The sequence below is a fragment of the Oncorhynchus nerka genome, linkage group LG17 (assembly GCF_034236695.1).
Source record: "Oncorhynchus nerka isolate Pitt River linkage group LG17, Oner_Uvic_2.0, whole genome shotgun sequence".
In the NCBI taxonomy this organism is placed as follows: Eukaryota; Metazoa; Chordata; class Actinopteri; order Salmoniformes; family Salmonidae; genus Oncorhynchus; species Oncorhynchus nerka.
In genome coordinates, this window is record NC_088412.1 from 28,403,025 (window position 1) to 28,429,580 (window position 26,556).

Below are 26,556 nucleotides of genomic sequence, written 5' to 3' on the forward strand. Positions count from 1 at the left end.
CCATCTTGTAGTATAGTGTGTCCCCATCTTGTAGTATAGTGTGTCCCCATCTTGTAGTATAGTGTCCCCCCAATCTTGTATTGTGTGTCCACATCTTGTAGTATAGTGTGTCCCCATCTTGTAGTATAGTGTGTCCTCATCTTGTAACATAGTGTGTCCCCATCTTGTAGAATAGTGTGCCCCCATCTTGTAGTATAGTGTGCCCCCATCTTGTAGAATAGTGTGTCCCCATCTTGTAACATAGTGTGTCCCCATCTTGTAGTATAGTGTGTCCCCATCTTATAGAATAGTGTGTCCTCATCTTGTAACATAGTGTGTCCCCACGCTATGCTACACCATGTGCATGTACATGCATTTCCACCAGACAGACTGGGAGTCCTGTAAGTTCTGTGAGGCAGACCATCCATATAGGAAATCAATATTGTGAGCTTTGATTAAATAACATTACTTTATGACTCATCTCTTGTAACCCAATTGGCTTGTCCAGATGTATGTATGTAACCCATACCATTCCTAATACTTGGTAATTCTTCTAAAAACATAACGCTAAAAACATAATGTCTTGTGAAAATGAGGGAGCCTAAGTACTGCAGTAAATTTCTCTCATGGGAATGATATAATAATTTGGATGCCAGTAATGCTGTCTCTATGACGATGGTATAGGCTCATCCCTGCAGATACTAGGAAGCCTGCTGGTAGCCATGGTGATATGAACTCATTATGAAGGTCTCTACGACTGTCTGGGGCTCCATAATACAGCTCCACTTACAGTAGCCTGTACCTAGATCAAACTAACTAAATCAAGTAACCAGTAACACAAACTAGAATCGAATCTAGTTTAAACCTGGGGCTCTTATGCATTACAAGAGAAATTCCCCTGTCCTTTTGCTAAACTCTAATTCCAAGGCGTAGCACTACGTAAGAAAATTGCACATAGTGAAACTTTCTCAGCCTCAATCCATCCCGTCCTTTAATGTCGGCTGTGCTGCAGAAGCAGCCCCTGGTGAGACTACACAGTGTTAGTACTGTTAGTTAGCAGTCTGTTCGAGTCCTGAGGGCGACAGAGAGGAAGGGGAACAGGCAGCAGGGGTACACACAACTTACTCTGATGACATCAGGGAAGACATGGCCCCTACTTCCTTTGCTTTCTGGAGAGCATGTTTCTGATTGAAAGCAGCCTCTTCGTCCTCTTCATCCTAAATATAAGATTGCATTGAACATTTTATAAAATCACTGATGTTGTTGAGAGCAGCTATCATCTTCAATTGTGAGAAGACTAGTACATTCTTGAAAGGAGGTTTTACCTTGGTTAGTTCCTGGGCATTGGCCAGATTGTCCACAGCGATGGCCAAGAAAACATTCAACAGCGTGTCTGGTCACAGTCATGTCAAGGACCTAAAACGATCAAATAATCTACAGAATCCACACATCTTACATACGCATTAGGGAAAGTGGTTTTCTGGCTGAGAAAGGATACAGTTACCAAAGAGTGTGAGTACAATGAAGTATATGGAGGACCACATTCCTGACTTCACTCCTCCCTGGGAGCGGATCCCATTGTACATCACCTCATTCCAGTCTTCTCCTGTCAGAATCTAGATAAGGTGTACCACACACCCCAACATTCAGACAGGATACACATGTAGATCTGTAGGTTCCTGACAATGTAAGATTTCCACATGCAAAGCTTTGATTCCGGTCAATCATACGGATCGCTTCCTAAATCAAAAACACAAAAATCAAAACAATTGAGTTGGGCCAGACCTGAAATACAGTCATGATGGCTGCAGGAAAAGTATCAAAGTTTGTAGGAGTGTAGTCTTCAAAGATGAACCTGCATTGAAAGAGGAAGACCGAGAGGACATTGAGTTGAGCCAAGATTTTAAATGATTATTTCTTCCCAGGCAGAGAAACAAATTGTTGAATTTTCCTTTTCTGGGTAATAGAAGGGGAAGTTTTTCCAAGGTCTGTTTAGTTTTCTGTATTCCAGTGGCCAGGCAATGTCTGTCTCTATGCACTGCATTCATTGAAGTGACAGTTTCCCCAGAAACGGTCCTTTACCCGTGGGAACATAGTGGCACAACAACTAAGACTAGATGTGTGACAGAATCTGCTAGGGCAAGACTGAGTCCTGTCAGGTTTCTAAATGTGCAACAGGGGATGAAAATGTACACTGTAATATTACATGTATCACAAGAAGCATGACGGCATGATGACACAAACCAAACAATCAATTGTACTACATTCACTTTGATTACATTGACTGCCAGTATCCATTATACAGTGGGGCAAAAAAGTATTTAGTCAGCCACCAATTGTGCAAGTTCTCCCACTTAAAAGATGAGAGAGGCCTGTAATTTTCATCATAGGTACACTTCAACCGTGACAGACAAAATGAGAAGAAAAAAAGAAAAAGAAAAGAAAATCACATTGTAGGATTTTTAATGAATTTATTTGCAAATTATGGTGGAAAATAAGTATTTGGTCAATAACTTGCACAATTGGCGGCTGACTAAATACTTTTTTGCCCCACTGTAGTTTGTGATTAGAGTAGACCTGATAGACATGGAATGGTAGTTTGTCCTTGCCTCTACGGTACAGTAACTCAAATCAAATTTTATTCGTCACATACACATATTTAGCAGATGTTATTGCGGGTGTAGCGAAATGGTTGTACCTGCCACCAAAGAGCTGCATGCCCAGCAGAGCAAAGACCAGGATGAAGAGGAAGAGGAGGAAAATGAGGCTGATGATTGATTTCATAGAATTCATCAGGGATACCACCAGGTTCCTCAGCGACGCCCAGTACCTGTCAATCGCAACCAACCAGAGGTGGGATTAGTTCCAATTTAATTCAGCCAAAATAAGAGACAATCAATTAATAAAAAATGTATCAATTTTGTTATTGTGAGAGTTAATCTATTTGCCACCAGCCTTGCAATGGACATATCTGCATATCTTACCCCTATCAAGGTCACACTTATTGTAACGCTCGTCAAAATGGGTAGACCAAGGTGATTTGGGTTCATCATAATTTATTTAAATGTGAACCAGCAACAAAACAATAAAGAGACACACACAAACAAACAAACAAACGTACAGCCTTGAAGGGCTCAAAAGCAACCGTACAAAAACAAGATCCCACAAACAACAGGTGGGAAAAGGCTGCCTAAATATGATTCCCAATCAGAGACAACGATAGACAGCTGCCTCTGATTGGGAACCATACCAGGCCAATATAGAAATACAAAAACTAGACTATACATAGAAATAATAAACTAGAACACCCCCCATTCAGGCCCTGACCTACTCCACCATAGAAAATAAAGTATTTCTATGGTCAGGACGTGACACTTATGTAACACCCAGCAACCTAAATCTAGGACATTGATACCTAGGTGCCAGTGCTTGCTAGCAGGTTGACGTTTATTGTCATGAATCTTGCCCTGGAGGCAGAACTGAGCGATTTTTCGCTTGATGGGCCAGTTGCAATGTTGAAATTGGCTATTATCGTAAAGAATAATTAAAACAAAAATTACCCTTCATTTAATGTTAGGGTTAGGCATCCGGTCATGTGCCAGTAAGTTACCTTTTTGCAGAGCTGCCTCCAAGGCAAGAATCAAGACAATAAATGCCAACCTGCTGCTTGCTATGCGTTGCCTCATTGCATGCTGCAGGAATAATGTTATAAAGTAATAGACAGGAGTAGTGAGGAGTCCTTGGACTAACTTGGTGATCTTGAATATCCTCAGCAGACGGAGCGCACGCAGCACACTGATGCCAAAGGACATGCCAGGCCTGAAGAATCCCCACATCACCTCAAAGATGCTTCCCACTATCACCTGTTAACAGACCCAGTAGCAATATCACTGACAGCTGAAACACACCAACAGCAGCCTTCAACGTACAGTAAACAGAGAGACAAAGACAAAGGATGTCTGTTTGCGCATGAGTGCAGAGGTGACAGTTTTATATAGTTGGTATACAGTGTCAGAAGTTACTTTTTTCATAGCATGTTGGGATAATTTACGCTGCAGATCAGGAGAATTAGGTTAAGGTTAGGAAAAGGGTTCGGGTTAGTTCGAATAAAATAAATATCCAGATGGGAATCAAACAAGCAACTTTTGACGTCACTTTGAGATAAGCTGTATCCCGTCTAGCCATGACCAGAGGTGACAGAAACAGAGACATTAACTGCACTTCATTAACTAAATTATGCCCATCAGTGTTAATTTAATTAAAGAAGTCTTTAAGTCACTGTCCAATGTTTTAAGTAAATAATTTCCTCTCGCTCCCTCATAATGGGTGCAATGTTACAATCTATGTCCCTGTCTTTCCCTCTGGCATGTTCTCTCCATGTTGGTTAGGGATGAAGGAGAAAAATAAAAACTCACCCCGCAGTCGAAGCGATTGAAGGCGGAGTGGAAGTAGAGTCTGGGTCCCAGGCTGTACATCTTTAAACACATTTCAGTGAGAAACAGACCCAGAAAGAGGAACTCTGCATAGTCTGAAATACGAACAACAACAACCCTCATGAACATAGTAAGAAACAAACATCTCAAAGATTAACGTCACCAGACATGATTTATTTTGGATGGAGATGATGGTACGTACCTGTGTGTGTGTGTGTGTGTGTGTGTGTGTGTGTGTGTGTGTGTGTGTGTGTGTGTGTGTGTGACTTACAGAGGAACACAGACAGCCAGTGGGGTTGGTTGTGATGGACGATGGCAACACAGAGTGTGTTGAGGGCCACCAGGCCCAGTACGGTCCAGTAGAAGATGTGTGTCTTCACCATGCGGCGGAGAGAGATCCGCAGCAGACGCTCCTTACGCTTCAAATAAGCGGTGGGTCCTCTCTTAGCACTCCTGATGCTGGCTCTGGTCATCGGGATGCCTAGAGGGGAGAGTCCAGTCAGGATCAGAACTAAAATCACCCTAGTAGTAGAATGACAAATGCGCATTTTCTTCTAGATCTTTTCTCTTTGAAACTTTTCACCTGCACAACAGAAACACTTTGTCCAGGCCTTCTCATCTATTTAGCTTAGCCACTGACTGTAACACGTAATGACGCCTGGAAATGATGAGCTGCCATTTCCAGTTTATTCCCAATACGCCAATGGCAATCTCCTCCTCTGTAATGAGTCTAATATGGAGGGGGTGCCTGCTGGCAGATCGTTCAACCATTCAGGATGTCAGTTACGAACCATTGTTCTTTTCAGTGGCTATGTACATACAGTACCAGTCAAAAGTTTGGACACACCTACAGTACTCATTCAAGGGTTGTTCTGTATTTTTACTATTTTCAACATTGTAGAATAATAGTGAGTACATCAAAACTATGAAATAACACATATGGAATCATGTAGTAACCAAAAAAGTGTTAAACAAATCAAAATATATTTTACCTTTGAGATTAAAATAGCCACCCTATGCTTCATTGACAGATTTGCACACTCTTGGCATTCTCTCAACCAGCTTCAACTGGAATGCTTTTCCAACAGGATTTCCCATATATCCTGAGCACTTGTTGGCTGCTTTTCCTTCACTCTGTGGTTCCAACTCATCCCAAACCATCTCAATTGGGTTAAGGTCGTGATATTGTGGAAGTCAAGTCATCTGATGCAGCACTCCATCACTCTCCTTCTTGGTCAAATAGCCCTTACACAGCCTGAAGGTGTGTTGGGCAATTGTCCTGTTGAAAACCAATTATAGTCCCAATAAGCACAAACCAGATGGGATGGCGTATCGCTGCAGAATTCTGTGGTAGCTATGCTGGTTAAGTGTGCCTTGAATTCTAAATAAATCACAGACAGTGTCACCAGCAAAGCACACCCACACCATCACACCTCCTTCTCCATGCTTCACGGTGGGAACCACACATATGGAAAGCATCTGTTCACCTGCTCTGCGTCTCACAAAGACAAATTTGGACTCATCAGACTAAAGGACAGATTTCCGCCGGTCTAATGTCCATTGCTCGTGCTTCTCGGCCCAAGCAAGTCTCTTCTTATTATTGGTGTCCTTTAGTAGTGGTTTCTTTTCAGCAATTGGACCATGAAGGCCTGATTCATGCGGTCTTCTCTGAACAGTTGATGTTGAGATGTGTCTGTTACTTGTACTCTGTGAAGCATTTATTTGGGCTGCAATTTCTGAGGCTGGTAACTCTAATGAATTTATCCTCTGCAGCAGAGGTAACTCTGGGTCATCCTTTCCTCTGGCGGTCCTCATGAGAGCCAGTTTCATCAAATCAAATTTTATTTGTCACATACACCAAATACAACAGCTGTAGAAGTTACAGTGAAATGCTTACTTACAGGCCCTTAACCAACAATGCTTTAAGAAGTTTTAAGAAGTGTTAAGTAAAGAAAATGGACAATAAAAGTAACAAATAATTAAACGGCAGCATTAAAAAAACAATAGCGGGGCTATAAACAGGGGGTACCGGTACAGAGTCAATGTGTGGGGGCACCGGTTAGTCGAGGTAATTGAGGTAATATGTACATGCAGGTAGAATTAAAGTGACTATGCATATATAATAAACAGAGAGTAGCAGCAGTGTAAAAGAGGGGTCTGGGTAGCCCTTTGATTAGCTGTTCAGCAGTCTTATGGCTTGGGGGTAGAAGCTGTTTAGAAGCCTTTTGGACCTCGACTTGGCACTGTGGTACCGCTTGCCGTGTGGTAGCAGAGAGAAAAGTCTATAACTAGGGTGGCTGGAGTCTGACAATTTTCAGGGCCTTCCTCTGACACCGCCTGGTATAGAGGTCCTGGATGGCAGGAAGCTTGGCCCCTGTGATGTACTGGGCCATACACACTACCCTCTGTAGTGTCTTGTTGTCAGAGGCCGAGCAGTTGCCATACCAGGCAGTGATGCAACCAGTCAGGATTCTCTCAACGGTGCAGCTGTAGAACCTTTTGAGGATCTGAGGACCCATGTCAAATCTTTTCAGTCTCCTGAGGGGGAATAGGTGTTGTCATGCCCTCTTCACGACTGTCTTAGTGTGTTTTGACCATGATAGTTTGTTGGTGATGTGGACACCAAGGAACTTGAAGCTCTCAACCTGCTCCACTGCAGCCCCATCGATGAGAATGGGGGCGTGCTCGTTCCTCCTTTCCCTGTAGCCAACAATCCTCTCCTTTGCCTTGATCATGTTGAGGAGAGGTTGTTGTTCTGGCATCACACGGCCAGGTGTCTAACCTCCTCCGTATAGGCTGTCTCATCGTTGTCGGTGATCAGGCCTACCACTGTGGTGTCATCGGCAACTTGATGATGGTGTTGGAGCCGTGCCTGGCCATGCAGTCATGAGTGAACAGGGACTACAGGAGGGGACTGAGCACGCACCCCTGAGGGGCCCCCGTGTTGAGGATCAGCGGGGCGGATGCGTTGTTACCTACCCTTACCACCTAGGGGCGGCCCGTCAGGAAGTCCATGATCAAGTTGCAGAGGGAGACGTTTAGTCCCAGGGTTCTTAGCTTAGTGATGTGCTTTAAGGGCACTATGGTGTTGAACGCTGAGCTGTGGTCAATGAACAACATTGTCCAGGTGGGAAAGGGCAGTGTTGAGTGCAATAGAGATAGCATCATCTGTGGATCTGTTGGGGCGGTATGCAAATTGGAGTGGGTCTAGGGTTTCTGGGATAATGGTGTTGATGTAAGTCATGACCAGCCTTTCAAAGCCCTTCATGGCTACAGACGTGAGTGCTACGGGTCGGTAGTCATTTAGGCAGGTTGCCTTAATATTCTTGGGCACAGGGACTATGGTGGTCTGCTTGGAACATGTTGGTATTACAGACTCAGTCAGGGACAGGTTGAAAATGTCAGTGAAGACACTTGCCAGTTGGTCAGTGCATGCCCGGAGTACACGTCCTGGTAATCCGTCTGGCTCTGCGGTCTTGTGAATGTTGACCTGTTTAAAACTTATTCGAGATAGGGGGCGCTCTTTTAATTTTTGGATAAAAACGTTCCAGTTTTAAACAAGATATTTTGTCACGAAAAGATGCTTGACTATGCATGTAATTGACAGCTTTGGAAAGAAAAAACTCTGACGTTTCCAAAACTGCAAAGATATTATCTGTGAGTGCCCCAGAACTAATGCTACAGGCGAAACCAAGATGAAGTTTCATACAGGAAATGCCCCAGATTCTGAAGGCGCTGTGTTCCAATGTCTCCTTATATGGCTGTGAATGCGCCAGGAATGAGCCTGCCCTTTCTGTCGTTTCTCCAAGGTGTCTGCAGCATTGTGACGTATATGTAGGCATATCATTGGAAGATTGACCATAAGAGACTACATTTACCAGGTGTCCGCCCGGTGTCCTGTGTCGAAATTATTGCGTAATCTCTAGGTCCATGCGCGTTCCATTTCTTCAGAAGACAAAGGCAACTGCCACAAAGGATTTATCATCAATAGATATGTGAAAAACACCTTGAGGATCGATTCTAAACATCGTTTGCCATGTTTCTGTCGATATTATGGAGTTAATTTGGAAAAAAAGTTCGCGTTTTAATGACTTAATTTTCGTTTTTTTTCTTACCCAAACGTGACGAAGAAAACGGAGCGATTTGTCAACACAAATAATCTTTTTGTAAAAACTGAACATTTGCTATCTAACTGAGAGTCTCCTCATTGAAAACATCTGAAGTTCTTCCAAGGTAAATGATTTTATTTGAATGCTTTTCTGTTTTTTGTGAAAATGTTGCATGCTGAATGCCAGGCATAATCCTATGCTAGGCTATCAATACTGTTACACAAATGCTTGTTTTGCTATGGTTGAGAAGCATATTTTTGAAAATCTGAGATGACAGTGTTGTTAACAAAAGGCTAAGCTTGAGAGCTAGCATATTGATTTCATTTCATTTGCGATTTTCATGAATAGTTAACGTTGTGTTATGCTAATGAGCTTGCAGATAGATTTACACAATCCTGGATACAGGTTTTTTCCGTAGCTAAACGTGACGCAGAAAACGGAGCGATTTGTCCTAAACAAATAATCTTTCAGGAAAAACTGAACATTTGCTATCTAACTGAGAGTCTCCTCATTGAAAACATCCGAAGTTCTTCAAAGGTAAATTATTTTATTTGAATGCTTTTCTGGTTTTTGTGAAAATGTTGCCTGCTGAATGCTAACGCTAAATGCTACGCTAAATGCTACGCTAGCTATCAATACTGTTACACAAATGCTTGTTTTGCTATGGTTGAGAAGCATATTTTGAAAATGTGAGATGACAGTGTTGTTAACAAAAGGCTAAGCTTGAGAGCTAGCATATTGATTTCATTTCATTTGCGATTTTCATGAATAGTTAACGTTGCGTTATGGTAATGGGCTTGAGGCTGTAGTCACGATCCCGGATCCGGGATGGCTCGACGCAAGAAGTTAAAGGTCTTACTCACATCAGCTACAGAGAGCGTGGTCGCACAGTTGTCCGGAACAGCTGATGCTCTCATGCATGTTTCAGTGTTACTTGCCTCGAAGCGAGCATAGAAGTAATTTAGCTCGTCAGGTAGGCTCGTGTCACTGGGCAGCTCGCGGCTGTGCTTCCCTTTGTAGTCTTAATAGTTTGCTAGCCCTGCCACATCCGACGAGCGTCGGAGCCAGTATAGCATGATTCAATCTTAGTCCTATATTGAACTTTTGATGTTTGACGGTTCGTCGGAGGGCATAGCGGGATTTCTAATAAGCTTCCGGGTTAGAGTCCCACTCCTTGAAAGCGGCAGCTCTATCCTTTAGAGTCCCACTCCTTGAAAGGTGCGGATGTTGCTTGTAATCCATGGATTCTGGTTGGTTCATCATAGCGCATGATGGTTTTTGCGACTGCGCTTGAAGAAACTTTCAAAGTTCTTGACATGTACCTGATTGACTAACATTCATGTCTTGAAGTATTGATGGACTGTCATTTCTTTAAAAATATCTAGTTAACAGAAGAAAGGAAGACAAAATAAGGACAGAAGAAAAAGGAAAAGAAAAAGGACAACAAAGTGAAACCTCTAAAGAAACAAGAGACCATAATACAAGAAACAGCACTATAGAGAGATAGAACAACAACAACGCAGCAACTGCCAGCTAGCCTACTTCAGCAGTACTGTATCATTTGAATTATTTTAGTCAATAAGATTCCTGCTACGTAAGCTTAACTTTCTGAACATTCGAGACGTGTAGTCCACTTGTCATTCCAATCTCCTTTGCATTAGCGTAGCCTCTTCTGTAGCCTGTCAACTATGTGTCTGTCTATCCCTGTTCTCTCCTCTCTGCACAGACCATACAAACGCTCCACACCGCGTGGCCGCGGCCACTCTAATCTGGTGGTCCCAGCGCGCACGACCCACGTGGAGTTCCAGGTCTCCGGTAGCCTCTGGAACTGCCGATCTGCGGCCAACAAGGCAGAGTTCATCTCAGCCTATGCCTCCCTCCAGTCCCTCGACTTCTTGGCACTGACGGAAACATGGATCACCACAGATAACACTGCTACTCCTACTGCTCTCTCTTCGTCCGCCCACGTGTTCTCGCACACCCGAGAGCTTCTGGTCAGCGGGGTGGTGGCACCGGGATCCTCATCTCTCCCAAGTGGTCATTCTCTCTTTCTCCCTTACCCATCTGTCTATCGCCTCCTTTGAATTCCATGCTGTCACAGTTACCAGCCCTTTCAAGCTTAACATCCTTATCATTTATCGCCCTCCAGGTTCCCTCGGAGAGTTCATCAATGAGCTTGATGCCTTGATAAGCTCCTTTCCTGAGGACGGCTCACCTCTCACAGTTCTGGGCGACTTTAACCTCCCCACGTCTACCTTTGACTCATTCCTCTCTGCCTCCTTCTTTCCACTCCTCTCCTCTTTTGACCTCACCTCTCACCTTCCCCCTCTACTCACAAGGCAGGCAATACGCTCGACCTCATCTTTACTAGATGCTGTTCTTCCACTAACCTCACTGCAACTCCCCTCCAAGTCTCCGACCACTACCTTGTATCCTTTTCCCTCTCGCTCTCATCCAACACTTCCCACACTGCCCCTACTCGGATGGTATCGCGCCGTCCCAATCTTCGCTCTCTCCCCCGCTACTCTCTCCTCTTCCATCCTATCATCTCTTCCCTCTGCTCAAACCTTCTCCAACCTATCTCCTGATTCTGCCTCCTCAACCCTCCTCTCCTCCCTTTCTGCATCCCTTGATTCTCTATGTCCCCTATCCTCCAGGCCGGCTCGGTCCTCCCCTCCTGCTCCGTGGCTCGACGACTCATTGCGAGCTCACAGAACAGGGCTCCGGGCAGCCGAGCGGAAATGGAGGAAAACTCGCCTCCCTGCGGACCTGGCATCCTTTCACTCCCTCCTCTCTACATTTTCCTCTTCTGTCTCTGCTGCTAAAGCCACTTTCTACCACTCTAAATTCCAAGCATCTGCCTCTAACCCTAGGAAGCTCTTTGCCACCTTCTCCTCCCTCCTGAATCCTCCTCCCCCTCCCCCCTCCCTCTCTGCAGATGACTTCGTCAACCATTTTGAAAAGAAGGTCGACGACATCCGATCCTCGTTTGCTAAGTCAAACGACACCGCTGGTTCTGCTCACACTGCCCTACCCTGTGCTCTGTCCTCTTTCTCCCTCTCTCTCTCCAGATGAAATCTCGCGTCTTGTGACGGCCGGCCGCCCAACAACCTGCCCGCTTGACCCTATTCCCTCCTCTCTTCTCCAGACCATTTCCGGAGACCTTCTCCCTTACCTCACCTCGCTCATCAACTCATCCCTGACCGCTGGCTACGTCCTTCTGTCTTCAAGAGAGCGAGAGTTGCACCCCTTCTGAAAAAACCTACACTCGATCCCTCCGATGTCAACAACTACAGACCAGTATCCCTTCTTTCTTTTCTCTCCAAAACTCTTGGACGTGCCGTCCTTGGCCAGCTCTCCCGCTATCTCTCTCAGAATGACCTTCTTGATCCAAATCAGTCAGGTTTCAAGACTAGTCATTCAACTGAGACTGCTCTTCTCTGTATCACGGAGGCCCTCCGCACTGCTAAAGCTAACTCTCTCTCCTCTGCTCTCATCCTTCTAGACCTATCGGCTGCCTTCGATACTGTGAACCATCAGATCCTCCTCTCCACCCTCTCCGAGTTGGGCATCTCCGGCACGGCCCACGCTTGGATTGCGTCCTACCTGACAGGTCGCTCCTACCAGGTGGCGTGGCGAGAATCTGTCTCCTCACCACGCGCTCTCACCACTGGCGACCCCAGGGCTCTGTTCTAGGCCCTCTCCTATTCTCGCTATACACCAAGTCACTTGGCTCTGTCATAACCTCACATGGTCTCTCCTATCATTGCTATGCAGACGACACACAATTAATCTTCTCCTTTCCCCCTTCTGATGACCAGGTGGCGAATCGCATCTCTGCATGTCTGGCAGACATATCAGTGTGGATGACGGATCACCACCTCAAGCTGAACCTCGGCAAGACGGAGCTGCTCTTCCTCCCGGGGAAGGACTGCCCATTCCATGATCTCGCCATCACGGTTGACAACTCCATTGTGTCCTCCTCCCAGAGCGCTAAGAACCTTGGCGTGATCCTGGACAACACCCTGTCGTTCTCAACTAACATCAAGGCGGTGGCCCGTTCTTGTAGGTTCATGCTCTACAACATCCGCAGAGTACGACCCTGCCTCACACAGGAAGCAGCGCAGGTCCTAATCCAGGCACTTGTCATCTCCCGTCTGGATTACTGCAACTCGCTGTTGGCTGGGCTCCTGCCTGTGCCATTAAACCCCTACAACTCATCCAGAACGCCGCAGCCCGTCTGGTGTTCAACCTTCCCAAGTTCTCTCACGTCACCCCGCTCCTCCGCTCTCTCCACTGGCTTCCAGTTGAAGCTCGCATCCGCTACAAGACCATGGTGCTTGCCTACGGAGCTGTGAGGGGAACGGCACCTCAGTACCTCCAGGCTCTGATCAGGCCCTACACCCAAACAAGGGCACTGCGTTCATCCACCTCTGGCCTGCTCGCCTCCCTACCACTGAGGAAGTACAGTTCCCGCGCAGCCCAGTCAAAACTGTTCGCTGCTCTGGCCCCCCAATGGTGGAACAAACTCCCTCACGACGCCAGGACAGCGGAGTCAATCACCACCTTCCGGAGACACCTGAAACCCCACCTCTTTCAGGAATACCTAGGATAGGATAAAGTAATCCTTCTCACCCCCCTTAAAAGATTTAGATGCACTATTGTAAAGTGGCTGTTCCACTGGATGTCTTAAGGTGAACGCACCAATTTGTAAGTCGCTCTGGATAAGAGCGTCTGCTAAATGACTTAAATGTAATGTAAATGTAAATTTCTGTTTGCCTATTTTAGCTGTTTTTGCCATAATATGGACTTGGTCTTTTACCAAAGAGAGCGATCTTCTGTATAGCACCCCTTCCTTGTTACAACACAACTGATTGGCTCAAACGCATTAAGAAGGAATGAAATTCCACAAAACAACTTTTAACAAGGGACACCTGTTAATTGAAATGCATTACAGGGGACTACCTCATGAAGCTGGTTGAGAGAATGCCAAGAGTGTGCAAAGCTGTCATTCAGGCAAAGGGTGGCTACTTTGAAGATTCTCAAATATAAAGTATATTTTGATTTGTTTAACACTTTTTTGGTTACTACATGATTCCATATGTGTTATTTCATAGTTTTGATGTCTTCACTATAATTCTACAATGTAGAAAATAGTGCAAATAAAGAAATACCCTTGAATGACTAGGTGTGTCATAACTTTTGCCTGTCACTGTGTACACTCACTCACTCACTCACTCACTCACTCACTCACTCACTCACTCACTCACTCACTCACTCACTCACTCACCACCACCACTCACTCACTCACTCACCCACAGAAGAGATGTCACCATACTGCTGGTCCAGTCCTCTCCTCTCCTCTCTCCTCTTGATTGTGGCCCTCTTCAGCACTGCAGCCAAAGGTTTCACATTGTCAGCCCACAGAAAACACACCCATAACACAACATTTATGACACTCCAGCACAGAGAACGTGTCAGGACACACACAAGTAGATATATAAGATCATGAGGGTATTACTAACGAGGTGAGAAGAAAATGGAGAAAATAATAAACACATTTACATGCCACTGTGTTTGGTGCTTTGGGTATTGTAAAACAAGAGCAAAACAGATGCCTTTAGTGAACATGGGTAAGAGCATACATCAACATGATGTTAATAAGATATGCAGAACGATGAACCCGACTAAACTACAACTAATTGTTGTTGTTGGTTCTATTCTCTCGGCTATAGCCCACACTCACAGTACGTTTATATGGAGATCACTGGTGCAATGTCTAATTTTAGCCATATCGTACTAAAGAGTGGTTTTGAAGCACACATATAATTCTTTATGTCCCTAACGGGGAAAATACAATGAATTATCAGGGTGAGATGAGCTGTTCCTCCATCCTCTCCTACACCCCCACCACCTTTTGGTATTGATCTAATTGATGTATTCATATTTACCTTGACTTTCCCCCTTTTAATAAGCCACCGTGTTTGCATGAGGCACACACTGGCTGCATCCGGTCATTGCATTTCAGTTGCTAAGGCAACACCGGCACACTCCTTAAACTAGAGTAGACTAATGCATCTTCTACATTTACAGCTACTTTTTGTTTTCTGGTGCCGAGTTTTATTTCTGGAGGTCAGAATGTCTCGTGGTTCATTAGGAAGTGGGTTTGTGGAACAATAAGCTAGGACTATTTTAGCGTTCATGTCAGATTCAGTTGTTGCAAAGGAACAAAAGATGGCAAGGAATTGTAGAATAGAAGTTGTTCCTCACCATGGTTACCGCTTGTATTCCATTCAGACAGCCTCGTGGGAGCTGTCAATCAACATTTAATAAAAACGATTTGTTTGTTGGGGGGAATCATGCTTCACTTGATATGGTCATAGCTTTGTGTACTGTAAGTGTCTGGTAGGTTTAAAAGTCCATATTGGTAGTGATGTACCAGAGGTGATTGCTTTTGGGGGTACAGCATGCACAGTCCTCAATAGTCCTCAGTAAAGTTGTTTTGGAAGTGCACCACACCAGAAGCAACAACAACGGTATTTTAGGAATAGCTGTTCTTATGAAGATTTGCATCTAAATATGTCTTTGGTATACATACAGTATATATCATGATTATACACAAGCCCAGACATATACATACAGGAGAACACACAGGTTTAGAGTCTTGGGAGACAAAACTTCTCAAAATAGTTACACTCTTATGAGAAAGTAAATTACTGTCACAGTCAACCAAACAGATAGTACTGTACGTTCCAACACTCAATGACACACAATTGATACATTTAATACTTCAGGAGAGTCTGACAACACCTATTCTTTCTCCCTAGCACTTACCTACGTAATACAATGTTATTTATGCATCACACACAGTATGATATTAATAAATGAACAATTCTTACAAAATGAAATGTTTTCTACGAATGATGTATTTCAATGTAGGCCTATGTTATAGTTATGTTTACAACATGTGGTTGACAGTCTTAGAGGACAAGAAGATGATAATGAATCCATTCAGATATTCATGGCTTTAAAACAGAATCCCATAAATCCTGTACAGACAGATTAACTGTAAACTATGTAGTGATGCAAAGACAATATAACCAATCGGGCCATCTTTCCAGTCTTACCATCAAGAGCAGACGGTCCTGAATTCTTATTATCCTCTGCAAGCATCACCTCCTCTGCAAAGCAGACCCAACAAAGAAGTCTGATTCATACAGTAGAAACTTAAATATCAAGGAGATTGTGTTTCAGAGGTAACCTTTCAAAAGCAGGACGTGAATTAGATCTATAGTGTGGTACAGATAGTGGTTTCAGTACCTGCTTTGTCAATCCAGGCCCGGTAGCCATTGAGTTCCCTCTCAATCTGCTGTTGCCTCCGCAGCTTCATGAACGCCCTGCGATTCTCAACCCGCTCCCTCTCTTTGGCAAACTCTCTGCAGGCCAAAATCAACAGGAGATAATGACTATTCTTAGACATGTTGTTCAGCGCTGACCTGACCTCCCTCATCATTCAGACACCAGGGGAGAGAAGGGGGGGTACTCAACCCTTGTCTCCTTTACATGCAGTTAATTAGAGTAGATTGTGAGTCAACCTTTTATATAAAACTAATTAACTTGTGCAGACGGTGACAGTGTGTATTAAAGCTGTCAGCCACCCCAGCACAATGTGATGCTAGAACGTCGACTCACCCTGAGAGCACTCCCAATACCAGGTTCAACACGAAGAAGGAGCCAATGATTATCAGAGGGATGAAGTACATGCAGTTCCAAGTGGGGCCTAAAGCATCATTGGTCTGTGGAGATACAAAACAAAGGGCTGACAATGAAGCGCACTGTATTATTATACTGTATATACAAAGTATTCACACCCCTTGACTTTTTCCACATTTTGTTGTGTTAGAGCCTGAATTTAAAATGGATTCAATTTATAGTTTTTTCACTGGCCTTCACGCAATACCTCAAAATTATAATATGAAATGTCTTGAGTCAATAAGTATTCAACCCCGTTGTTATGGCAAGCTTAAATAAGTTAAGGAGTAAACATTTGCTTATCAAGTCACATAATAAATTGTATGGATTAACTCTGTATCAATAATAGTGTTTAAAAATCATTTTTAAATGACTACCTCATCTCTGTACTCCACACAAACAATTACAGTGCATTTGGAAAGTATTCAGACCCCTTGACTTTTTCTACATTTTGTTACGTTACTCGTTACATTTTGAAAGCTTAGCAGGACAGGAAAATTGTCTAATTTACACACTTACAATTTACACACTTACATTTACTTTTGATACTTAAGTACATTTAAAACCAAATACTTTTAGACTTTTACTCAAGTAGTATTTTACTGGGTGACTTTCACTTTTACTTGAGTCATTTTCTTTTAAGGTATCTTTACTTTACTCAAGTATGAAAATTGGATACTTTTTCCACCACTGCTACAGCCCGAATCAATCCTTCATCAATCTACACACAATACCCTATAATTACAAAGCAAAAACAGGTATTTATACATTTTTGCAAATGTAAAAAAAAATAAACATCTGAAATATCACATTTACATAAGTATTCAGACCCTTTACTAAGTACTTGGTTGAAGCACATTTGGCAGCGATTACAGCCTCACATCTTCTTGGATATGAAGTTACAAGCTTGGCGCACCTGTATTTGGGGCGTTTCTCCCATTCTTCTCTGCAGATCCTCTCAAGCTCTGCCAGGTTGGATGGGGAGCGTTGCTGTACAGCTATTTTCAGGTCTCTCCAAGGATGTTTGATCGGGTTCAAGTCCAGGCTTTGGCTGGGCAACTCAAGGACTGTACTTTGCTCCATTAATCTTTCCCCTTGATCCTGACTTGTCTCCTAGTCCCTGCCGCTAAAAAACATCCCCACAACATGTTGCTGCCACAACCATGCTTCACCGTAGGGATGGTGCCAGGTTTTCTCCAGATGTGACGCTTGAAATTCAGGCCAAAGAGTTCAATCTTGGTTTCATCAGACCAGAAAATCTTGTTTCTCATGGTCTGAAAGCTCTTAGGTGCCTTTTGGAAAACTCTAAGCGGACTGTCATGTGCCTTTTACTGAGGAGTGGCATCTGTCTGGCCACTCTACCACAAAGGCCTGATTGGTGGAGAGCTGCGGAGATGGGTGTCTTTCTGAAAGGTTCTCCCATCTCCACATAGGAACTCTGGAGCTCTGTCAGAGTGTCCATTGGGTTCTTGGTCACCTCCCTGACCAAGGCTCTTCTCTCCCAATTGCTCAGTTTGGGCAGGCGGCCAGCTCTCGGGAAGAGTCTTTGTGGTTCCAAACTTCTTCCATTTAAGAATGATGGAGGCCACTGTGTTCTTGGGGACCTTCAATGCTGCAGACATTTTTTGGTACCCTTCCCCAGATCTGTAACTCGACACAATCCTGTCTCGGAGTTCTACGAACAATTCCTTCGACCTCATGGCTTGTTTTTTGCTCTGACATGCACTGTCAACTGTGGGACCTTATATAGACAGGTGTGTGCCTTTCCAAATCATGTCCAATCAATTGAATTTACCACAGGTGGACTCCAATTAAGTTATAGAAACAGCTCAAGGATGATCAATGGAAACAGGATGCAGCTGAGCTCAATTTCGAGTCATTGCAAAGGGTCTGAATACTTACTTAAATAAGGTATGTCTGTTTGTATTTTTAACACATTAGCAAACATTTCCAAAAACCTGTTTTCACTTTGTCGTTATGGGGTACTGTGTGTAGATTGATGAGGAAATAAATATATGTAATCAATTTGAGAAAAAGGCTGTAACGTAACAAAATGTAGAAAAGGTCAAGGGGTCTGAATACTTTCCGAATGCACTGTATCTGTAAGGTCCCACAGTCGAGCAGTGAATGACAAAACACAGATTGTACCACAAAGACCAGGGAGGTATTCCAATGCCTCACAAAGAAGGGCACCTATTGGTAGATGGGTAAAAAAAAGACATTGCATATCCCTTTGAGCATGGTGAAGTCATTAATTACACTTTGGATAGTGCATCATACACACCCAGTCACTATAAAGACAGGCATCCTTGTTAACTCAGTTACTGGACAGGAAGGAAACCACTCAGGGATTTCACCAGGCCAATAGTGACTTCAAAACAGTTACAGAGTTTAATAGCTGTGATAGGAGAAAACTGAGGATGGATCAACAACATTGTAGTTACTTCACAATAATAACCTAATTGACAGAGTGAAAAGAACGAAGCTTGTACAGAATCCAAATAATCCAAAAAATCCATTCTGTTTGTGATAAGGCACTAAAGTAAAACTGCAAGAAATTTGGCAAAGATATGTACTTTATGTCCTGAATACAAAGCGTTATGTTTGGGGCAAATCCAACACATCACTGAGTACCACACTTCATATTTTCAAGCATGGTGCTGGCTGCATCATGCTATAGGTATGCTTGTCATCGGCCAAGGACTAGGGAGTTTTTTCTGATAAAAATAAATGGAATATGGCTAAGCACAGGCCAAATCCTAGAGGAAAACCTGATTCAGTCTGCTTTCCAACACAAGGCCAAATGTAATGACCTTGAATTGGACAAATAATTTTTTGTCGAACAGCCCTCATCCCCGTCGTTCGCTGGAGAAAGAGACAGAGATTTTGCGGAAGGAGATCTGGGTGCCTTGTGAGGATCAGGCGACAAGTGGCCTTTGCCATCCATATTGTTAGCCAACATACAATCCCTGGAAAAGAAATGGAATGAACTAAAAGCACATATATTCTACCAACGGGACATTAAAAACTGTAACCTTATGTTTCACCGAGTCGTGGCTGAACAACGACATTAATAACATACAGCTGGCCGGTTATAGACTCTATCGGGAGGATAGAACAGCAGCATCTGGTAAGACATGGGTGGCGGTGTCTGTATATTTGCAAACAACAACTGGTGCACGATATCTAAGGAAGTCTCAAGGTTTTTCTCACCTGAGGTAGAGTACTTCATGATAAGCTGTAGACCACACTATCTACCTAGAGAGTTTTCATCTGTATTTCTGTAGTTGTCTACATGCCTCTGTTAGCAATTTATGTTATTCTTAATTACACAAACTCCGAAGCAAAAAGGGGGAGAAAAATAGGTTAATTTGAAAAGGACAAATCAAGATATGCTGAGAGGTACAGTTGAAGTCAGAAGTTTACATACACTTAGGTTGGAGTCATTAAAACTAGTTTTTCAACCACTCCACAAATGTCTTGTTAACAAACCATAGTTTTGGCAAGTCGGTTAGGACAGTTAGGCATGACGCATGTAATTTTTCCAAGAATTGTTCACAGACAGATTATTTCACTTATAACTCACTGTATCACAATTCCAGTGGGTCAGAAGTTTACATACACTAAGTTGACTGTGCCTTCAAACAGCTTGGAAAATTCCAGAAAATGATGTCATGGCATTAGAAGCTTCTGGCTAATTGACATTATTTGAGTCAATTGGAGGTGTACCTGCGGATGTATTTCAAGGTCTACCTTCAAACTCAGTGCCTCTTTGCTTGACATCATGAGAAAATCAAAAGAAATCAGCCAAGACCTCAGAAAAATATTGTAGACCTCCACAAGTCTGGTTCATCCTTGGGAGCAATTTCCAAACGCATTAAGATACCACGTTCATCTGTACAAACAATAGTACGCAAGTATAAACACCATGGGACCACGCAGCCATCATACCGCTCAGGAAGGAGACGCGTCTCCCAAGAGATGAGCGTTCTTTGGTGCAAAAAGTGCAAATCAATCCCAGAACAACAGCAAAAGACCTTGTGAAGATGCTGGAGGAAACAGGTACAAAAGTATCTATATCCACAGTAAAACGAGTCCTATATCGACATAACCTGAAAGGAAGAAGACACTGATCCAAAACCACCATAAAAAGCCAGACAATCGTTTGCAGCTGCACATGGTGACAAAGATCTTACTTTTTGGAGAAATGTCCTCTGGTCTGATGAAACAAAAAATAACTGCAAGCCAAAGATCACCATCCCAATCATGAAGCATGGGGGTGCCAGTATCATGTTGTGGGGGTGCTTTTCTGCAGGAGGGACTGGTACACTTCACAAAACAGATGGCATCATGAGGTAGGAAAATTATGTGGATATATTGAAGCAACATCTCAAGACATCAGTCAGGAAGTTAAAGCTTGGTCGCAAATGGGTCTTCCAAATTGACAATGACCCCAAGCATACCTCCAAAGTTGTGGAAAATGGCTTAAGGACAACAAACTCAAGGTATTGGAGTGGCCATCACAAGGATGGCAAGGATGCCTACAAACCTGACTCAGTTACACTAGCTCTGTCAGGAGGAATGGGCCAAAATTCCCTTGTGGAGGGCTACCCGAAACGGTTGACCCAAGTTAAACAATTTAATGGCAATGCTACCAAATACTAATTGTGTGTATGTAAACTTCTGACCCACTGGGAATGTGATGAAAGAAATAAAAGCTGAAATAGATCATTCTCTGCTATTATTCTGACATGTCATACTCTTAAAATAAAGTGGTGATCCTAACTGACCTAAGATATGGAATTTTTTACAATGATTAAATGTTAGGAATTGTGAAAAACTGAGTTTAAATGTATTTGGCTAAGATGTATGTAAACTTCCAACTTCAACTGTAGATGTTCAGTCTCCCTGTCCTCAGCTTTTCTCAACCGAACAAAGGAACAGGATGCCATTTATAACCCCCCACCCTAGCCTGGGGTTGATCAATCAGAAGTCCTTGCAGTCCAACTGGCCAATGGCCAATTAACAAGTATCCTGCTCCCGACTCAATGTACAGAACATAGCACAAGTAGCACTGAGTTCAGGAGTGACATTCCACAGATTCTAAACAGATGTTGAACTGAAACCCAACTCCTATTTACATTTCCCTATTGACCATTAGTACTATATTTAGATAGTACTACTCTCGTCCTCTCATCCTCTCAAACTCTCAAACTCTGTGTTGTGTATTTATCCTCAAAATATTCTTATACCACCACAGACCGATGCTTGCACTAAGACAACACTCAATGAGCTGTATACCACCATAAGCAAACAGGAAAATGCTTAAATCAGTTTTACCTAATTTCTATCAGCATGATAAATGTGCAGCCTGAGGAAAAAAAACTCCAGACCACCTTTACTCAACACATAGAGATGCGTACAAAGCTCTCCCTCGCCCTCCATTTGGCAAATCTGACCATAATTCTATCCTCCTGATTCCTGCTTACAAGCAAAAATTAAAGCAGGAAGCACCAGTGGTCAGATGAAGCAGGTGCTAAACTACAGGACTGTTTTGCTAGCCCAGACTGGAATATGTTCCAGGATTCTTCTGATGGCACCACATCAGTCACTGGCTTCATCAATAAGTGCATCGATGACGTCGTCCCCACAGTGACTGTATGTACATACCCCAACCAGAAGCCATAGATTACAGGCAACATCCGCACTGAGCTAAAGGGTAGAGCTGCCGCTTTCAAGGAGCAGGACACTAACCCAGAAGCTTATAAGAAATCCCGCTATGCCCTCCGACGAACCATCAAAGCGTCAATACAGGACTAAGATTGAATCGTACTACACCGGCTCCAACGCTCGTCTGATGTGGCAGGGCTTGCAAACTATTACAGACTACAAAGGGAAGCACAGCCGAGAGCTGCCCAGTGACACGAGCCTACCAGACAGGCAAAATTACTTCACTGCTTGCTTCGAGGCAAGTAACACCGAAACATGCATGAGAGCATCAGCTGTTCTGGACGACTGTGTAATCACACTCTCCGCAGCCAATGTGAGTAAGACCTTGAAAAAGGTCAACATTCACAAGACTGCAGGGCCAGACAGATTACCAGGACGTGTACTCCGAGCATGCGCTGACCAACTTGCAAGTGTCTTCACTGACATTTTCAACCTCTCCCTGTCTGAGTCTGTAATACCAACATGTTTCAAGCAGAACACCATAGTTCTTGTGCCCAAGAACACTAAGGTAACCTGCCTAAATGACTACCAACCCATAGCACTCACGTCTGTAGCCATGAAGTGCTTTGAAAGGCTGGTCATGGCTCACATCAACACCATTATCCCAGAAACCCTAGACCCATTCCAATTTGCATACCGCCCCCAACATATCCACAGGATACAATCTCTATTGCACTCCACACTGCCCTTTGACACCTGGACAAAAGGAACTATATGAGAAATCTATTAATTGACAACAGCTCAGTGTTCAACACCATAGTGCCCTCAAAGCTCATCACTAAGCTAAGGACCCTGGGACTAAACACTTCCCTCTCCAACTGATCTTGGACTTCCTGATGGGTCGCCCCCAGGTGGTAAGGGTAGGTAACAACATATCCACCACACTAATCCTCAACACGGGGACCCTCAGGGGTGCGTGCTCAGTTCCCTCCTGTACTCCTGATCACCGACAACGATGGGACAGGCTGTAGGGAGGAGGTCAGAGACTTGGCTGTGTTGTGCCAGAACAACAACCTCTCCCTCAACATGATCGATACAAAGAAGATGATTGTTGACTACAGGAAAAGGAGGACCGTGCACGCCTCCATTCTCATCAACGGGGCTGTAGTGGAGCAGGTCGAGAGTTTCAAGTTCCTTGGTGTCCACATCACCAACAAACTAACATGGTCCAAGCACACCAAGACAGTTATGAAGTGGGCACGACAAAACCTATTCCCTCTCAAGAGACTGAAAAGATTTGGCATGGGCCCTCAGATCCTCAAAAGGTTCTACAGCTGCACCACTGGTTGCAAGGCACTAAAGAGGGTAGTGCGTACGGCCCAGTACACCACTGGGGCAAAGCTTCCTGCCATCCAGGACCTCTATACCAGGCGGTGTCAGAGGAAGGCCCTAAAAATTGTCAAAAACTCCAGCCACTGTAGTCATAGACTGTTCTCTCTGTTACCGCATGGCAAGCGGTACCGGAGTACCAAGTGTAGGTCCAAGAGGCTTCTAAACAGATTCTACCCCCAAGTCACAAAACTCCTGAACATCTTATCAAATGGCTACACAGAATATTTGCATTGCCCCCCCTCCCACGCTGCTGCTACTCTCTGTTATGATCTATGCATAGTCACTTTAACTCTACCTGCATGTACATATCACCTCAATTACCTCGACTAACCGGTGCCCCCGCACATTGACTCTGTACCGGTACCCCTGTATATAGACTCGCTATTGTTATTTTAATGCTGCTCATTAATTATTTGTTACTTTTATTTTTTTATTTTTTTTGTAGGTATTTTCTTAAAACTGCCTTGTTGGTTAAGGGCTTGTAAAGTAAGCATTTCACTGTAAGGTAATACCTGTTGTATTCGGCACATGTGACAAATAAAATTGAATTTGATTTGAAAAAATACACTGGAGTGGTTTATCAAGACGAAATTGAATGTTCCAGAGTGACCTAGTTACAGTTTTGACTTAAATCAGCTTTGCAATATATGGCAAGACTTGAAAATGTCTGTCTAGCAATGATCAACAACTAACTTGACAGAGCTTGAAGAATAAATAAATGAATAATGTGCAAAGCTCTTAGAGACTTACCCATAAATACTTACCCAGTAATCACTGCCAAAGGTTATTCTAACATGTATTGACTCAGGGGGTTGAATACTTATCTAATCAAGATATATTAGTGTTTAATTTTTCATAAATGTTTTAAAATATTTTTTTCCTCCATTTTGACATTACAGTATTTTGTGTAGATCGTTTACAAAAAATGAGAATTAAATCAATTTGAATCCCACTTTGTAACACAACAAAATGTGGAAAAAGTCCAGGGGTGTGAATACTTTCTGAAGGCTCTGTCCCAACCCAATAAATGGAGCCCCCATGTTGTTCAACACCTGAGATCCATGAGTGTAAATCAAGTTTTGACATCATCAACATGATTTATGCAAAGGTACAAGTTACAGTCCTTTCTCAAGACAGGATTTAACCCTATATGGACATGCATGTCTTTGGCTCTGTTCCTTCCTACAGTCAGAGATGATTTATCCACTAATAAGAATGGGACGCCATGGGAGAGGTACCCGTGGCAGGTGTTGAGGCAGTGCAGAGCTACCTATGGAGATGTGAACAGTGTGGGCTACAGTACAGAGACCCTCCACACACCCTGAGTGCCAGAGGACAGAGGTCTTGCTGCAGGTGTCAACATTCCTCATCTCCAACAGCTCTCAATTCTTGGTGCTACACATGTATGTGGTGAAAAACTAGAAACCTGCCCTTGTATTCATTATCATCTAAATGTGGTGTAAACAAGATCCCAAGCAATTGCTTACAAGTCAACATGGTTATGACTAGCTCTTGACTCAAGCCAGTGTAAAACGTACTGGCTTTTGTTCCATTGACCTGCGGACCACCTTGTTTATGTGCTGCTACACCTTGGGGAGCTCAGGGCTTTGTCAGATAGTGGTAGTTTTTAACAAGCTATTAGGATGTACCACAGTCATGAGGTAGGCAGAGGCTAGCTGACTGACTACAGGAATGAAACAGAGTTCAAACACACATCCCCAGTCTCACAGTTACACACATCTCTCTATTACTTACTGAGGCCAGGGAGCCTATTCTGTTCTCTACCTCCATGTGACATGTTCCCTTGTCCACGATTCGTCAAAAACCGTAATGGAATTTGAATCTGAACTTCGGGAACATAATACAGGACTATAGTGTAGATACTGGGAAAATCTGAAACTGAAAACCAAGTTCATCTGTGTTAAATAAGAGACAGAGAGAAATAGTATTGATTAGCTCTGGGCCAACATGAGAGGGGAAAGTGGATCAGGTACGGCAGTAAGTGGATTCTGTATCAGAGAATGCAATGAAAACAATAGAAAAGAGAAGCATGTGTACTCAACTTTGTTTAAGCAGAATGCAATGAAGTGGGTGGCATGGTTTGTTTGTGAGTGACTTACTGAATGAGTAAGAGTCTGTGTACACGTGTATGTTTGACTGAGTGTGTGTGTCTGTGTACAGTATGTGCATACGGTGTGTGTTCCTGTAGAAAGGAATATGAAACAGCAAACAGTATTAGAGAGTCTGCGGGCCCTTTTAACCAGAGCAGACTCACATTCTCTCCTTCCACTGTCTTTCTTCACTCCGTAATAAATTCCATTCACCATAATGTATGTCAACATAATGCAATCAAGGCAGCACTAAATCGGCTTCCATCAACTTAAATAAAGAACCATGAAAGCAGTGAGCAGAAAGTATGGCCTGGCATCTATGCTCTGTGGGTAGGCCAACCATAAACTGTGCTACACTGGTAGCCAAGCAGTGAAAAGTACATCTTTCATTCAAATCAATCAAATGTATTTTCCACTACCTTACTGAAGATGTGTCAAGGTAATATTCCTGTGAATCTCAATCCCAGGGTATCTATGATTGAAACTGCATGATTCCCTGGTGAGATCAGTGGTTTCCAGAGGTTGTCTAGCTATATTGTTATTGACTATGTTTTGTTTATTCCATGTGTAACTCTGTGTTGTTGTATGTGTCGAACTGCTATGCTTTATCTTGGTCAGGTCGCAGTTGTAAATGAGAACTTGTTCTCAACTGGCCTACCTGGTTAAATAAAGGTGAAATACATTTTTTACATTTTTAAATAGCCTATGGCAAGCATGCTCTCCTGTGTAGTAAACACCCAGGCACTTTCATTATCAAATTAGCATTTTGATCAAATTATGTCCTTGTGTCCGCAACGGAGTGCCTTCCGCCAACACAAGGCCAGGGGACTTCAACAGTCGTGGCAGCTAATTGGCAGCTAATTGATTCTGGCTCTGAAAAGAAAATCATGAGGAACAAGCTGACAAAATGCTCTTGCTATCCTGTTTAAAATGTTATCAACATAGTTGTGGTTTTTCTTTTTCTAAATGAAGGTATTCACCATACGTTGGCACCTGCTGATGTCCAGTTACTAATAGCCCTAGGCATGAATGGATTGGAAGTTTTATTACATTGTTTTGCATCACCATCATTAACGAGCATCAGAGGTTTCAATAGACTGCCTTTCACAT

The 26,556-nt window shown here is 43.4% G+C and overlaps 1 protein-coding gene across 1 annotated transcript in view; it reads right to left on the minus strand.

Annotated features, from left to right (window-relative positions):
• The window catches only part of LOC115145081 (voltage-dependent R-type calcium channel subunit alpha-1E-like), a 153,467-nt gene that overhangs the window by 35,336 nt on the left and 91,575 nt on the right, over nucleotides 1-26,556 (minus strand). Inside the window, 12 exon segments of the mRNA XM_065002794.1 lie at nucleotides 1,105-1,196; nucleotides 1,305-1,372; nucleotides 1,478-1,595; nucleotides 1,765-1,834; nucleotides 2,678-2,809; nucleotides 3,730-3,842; nucleotides 4,395-4,507; nucleotides 4,684-4,893; nucleotides 13,837-13,914; nucleotides 15,649-15,702; nucleotides 15,842-15,957; nucleotides 16,214-16,317. Coding sequence (XP_064858866.1) covers nucleotides 1,105-1,196; nucleotides 1,305-1,372; nucleotides 1,478-1,595; nucleotides 1,765-1,834; nucleotides 2,678-2,809; nucleotides 3,730-3,842; nucleotides 4,395-4,507; nucleotides 4,684-4,893; nucleotides 13,837-13,914; nucleotides 15,649-15,702; nucleotides 15,842-15,957; nucleotides 16,214-16,317 — 1,268 coding nt within the window.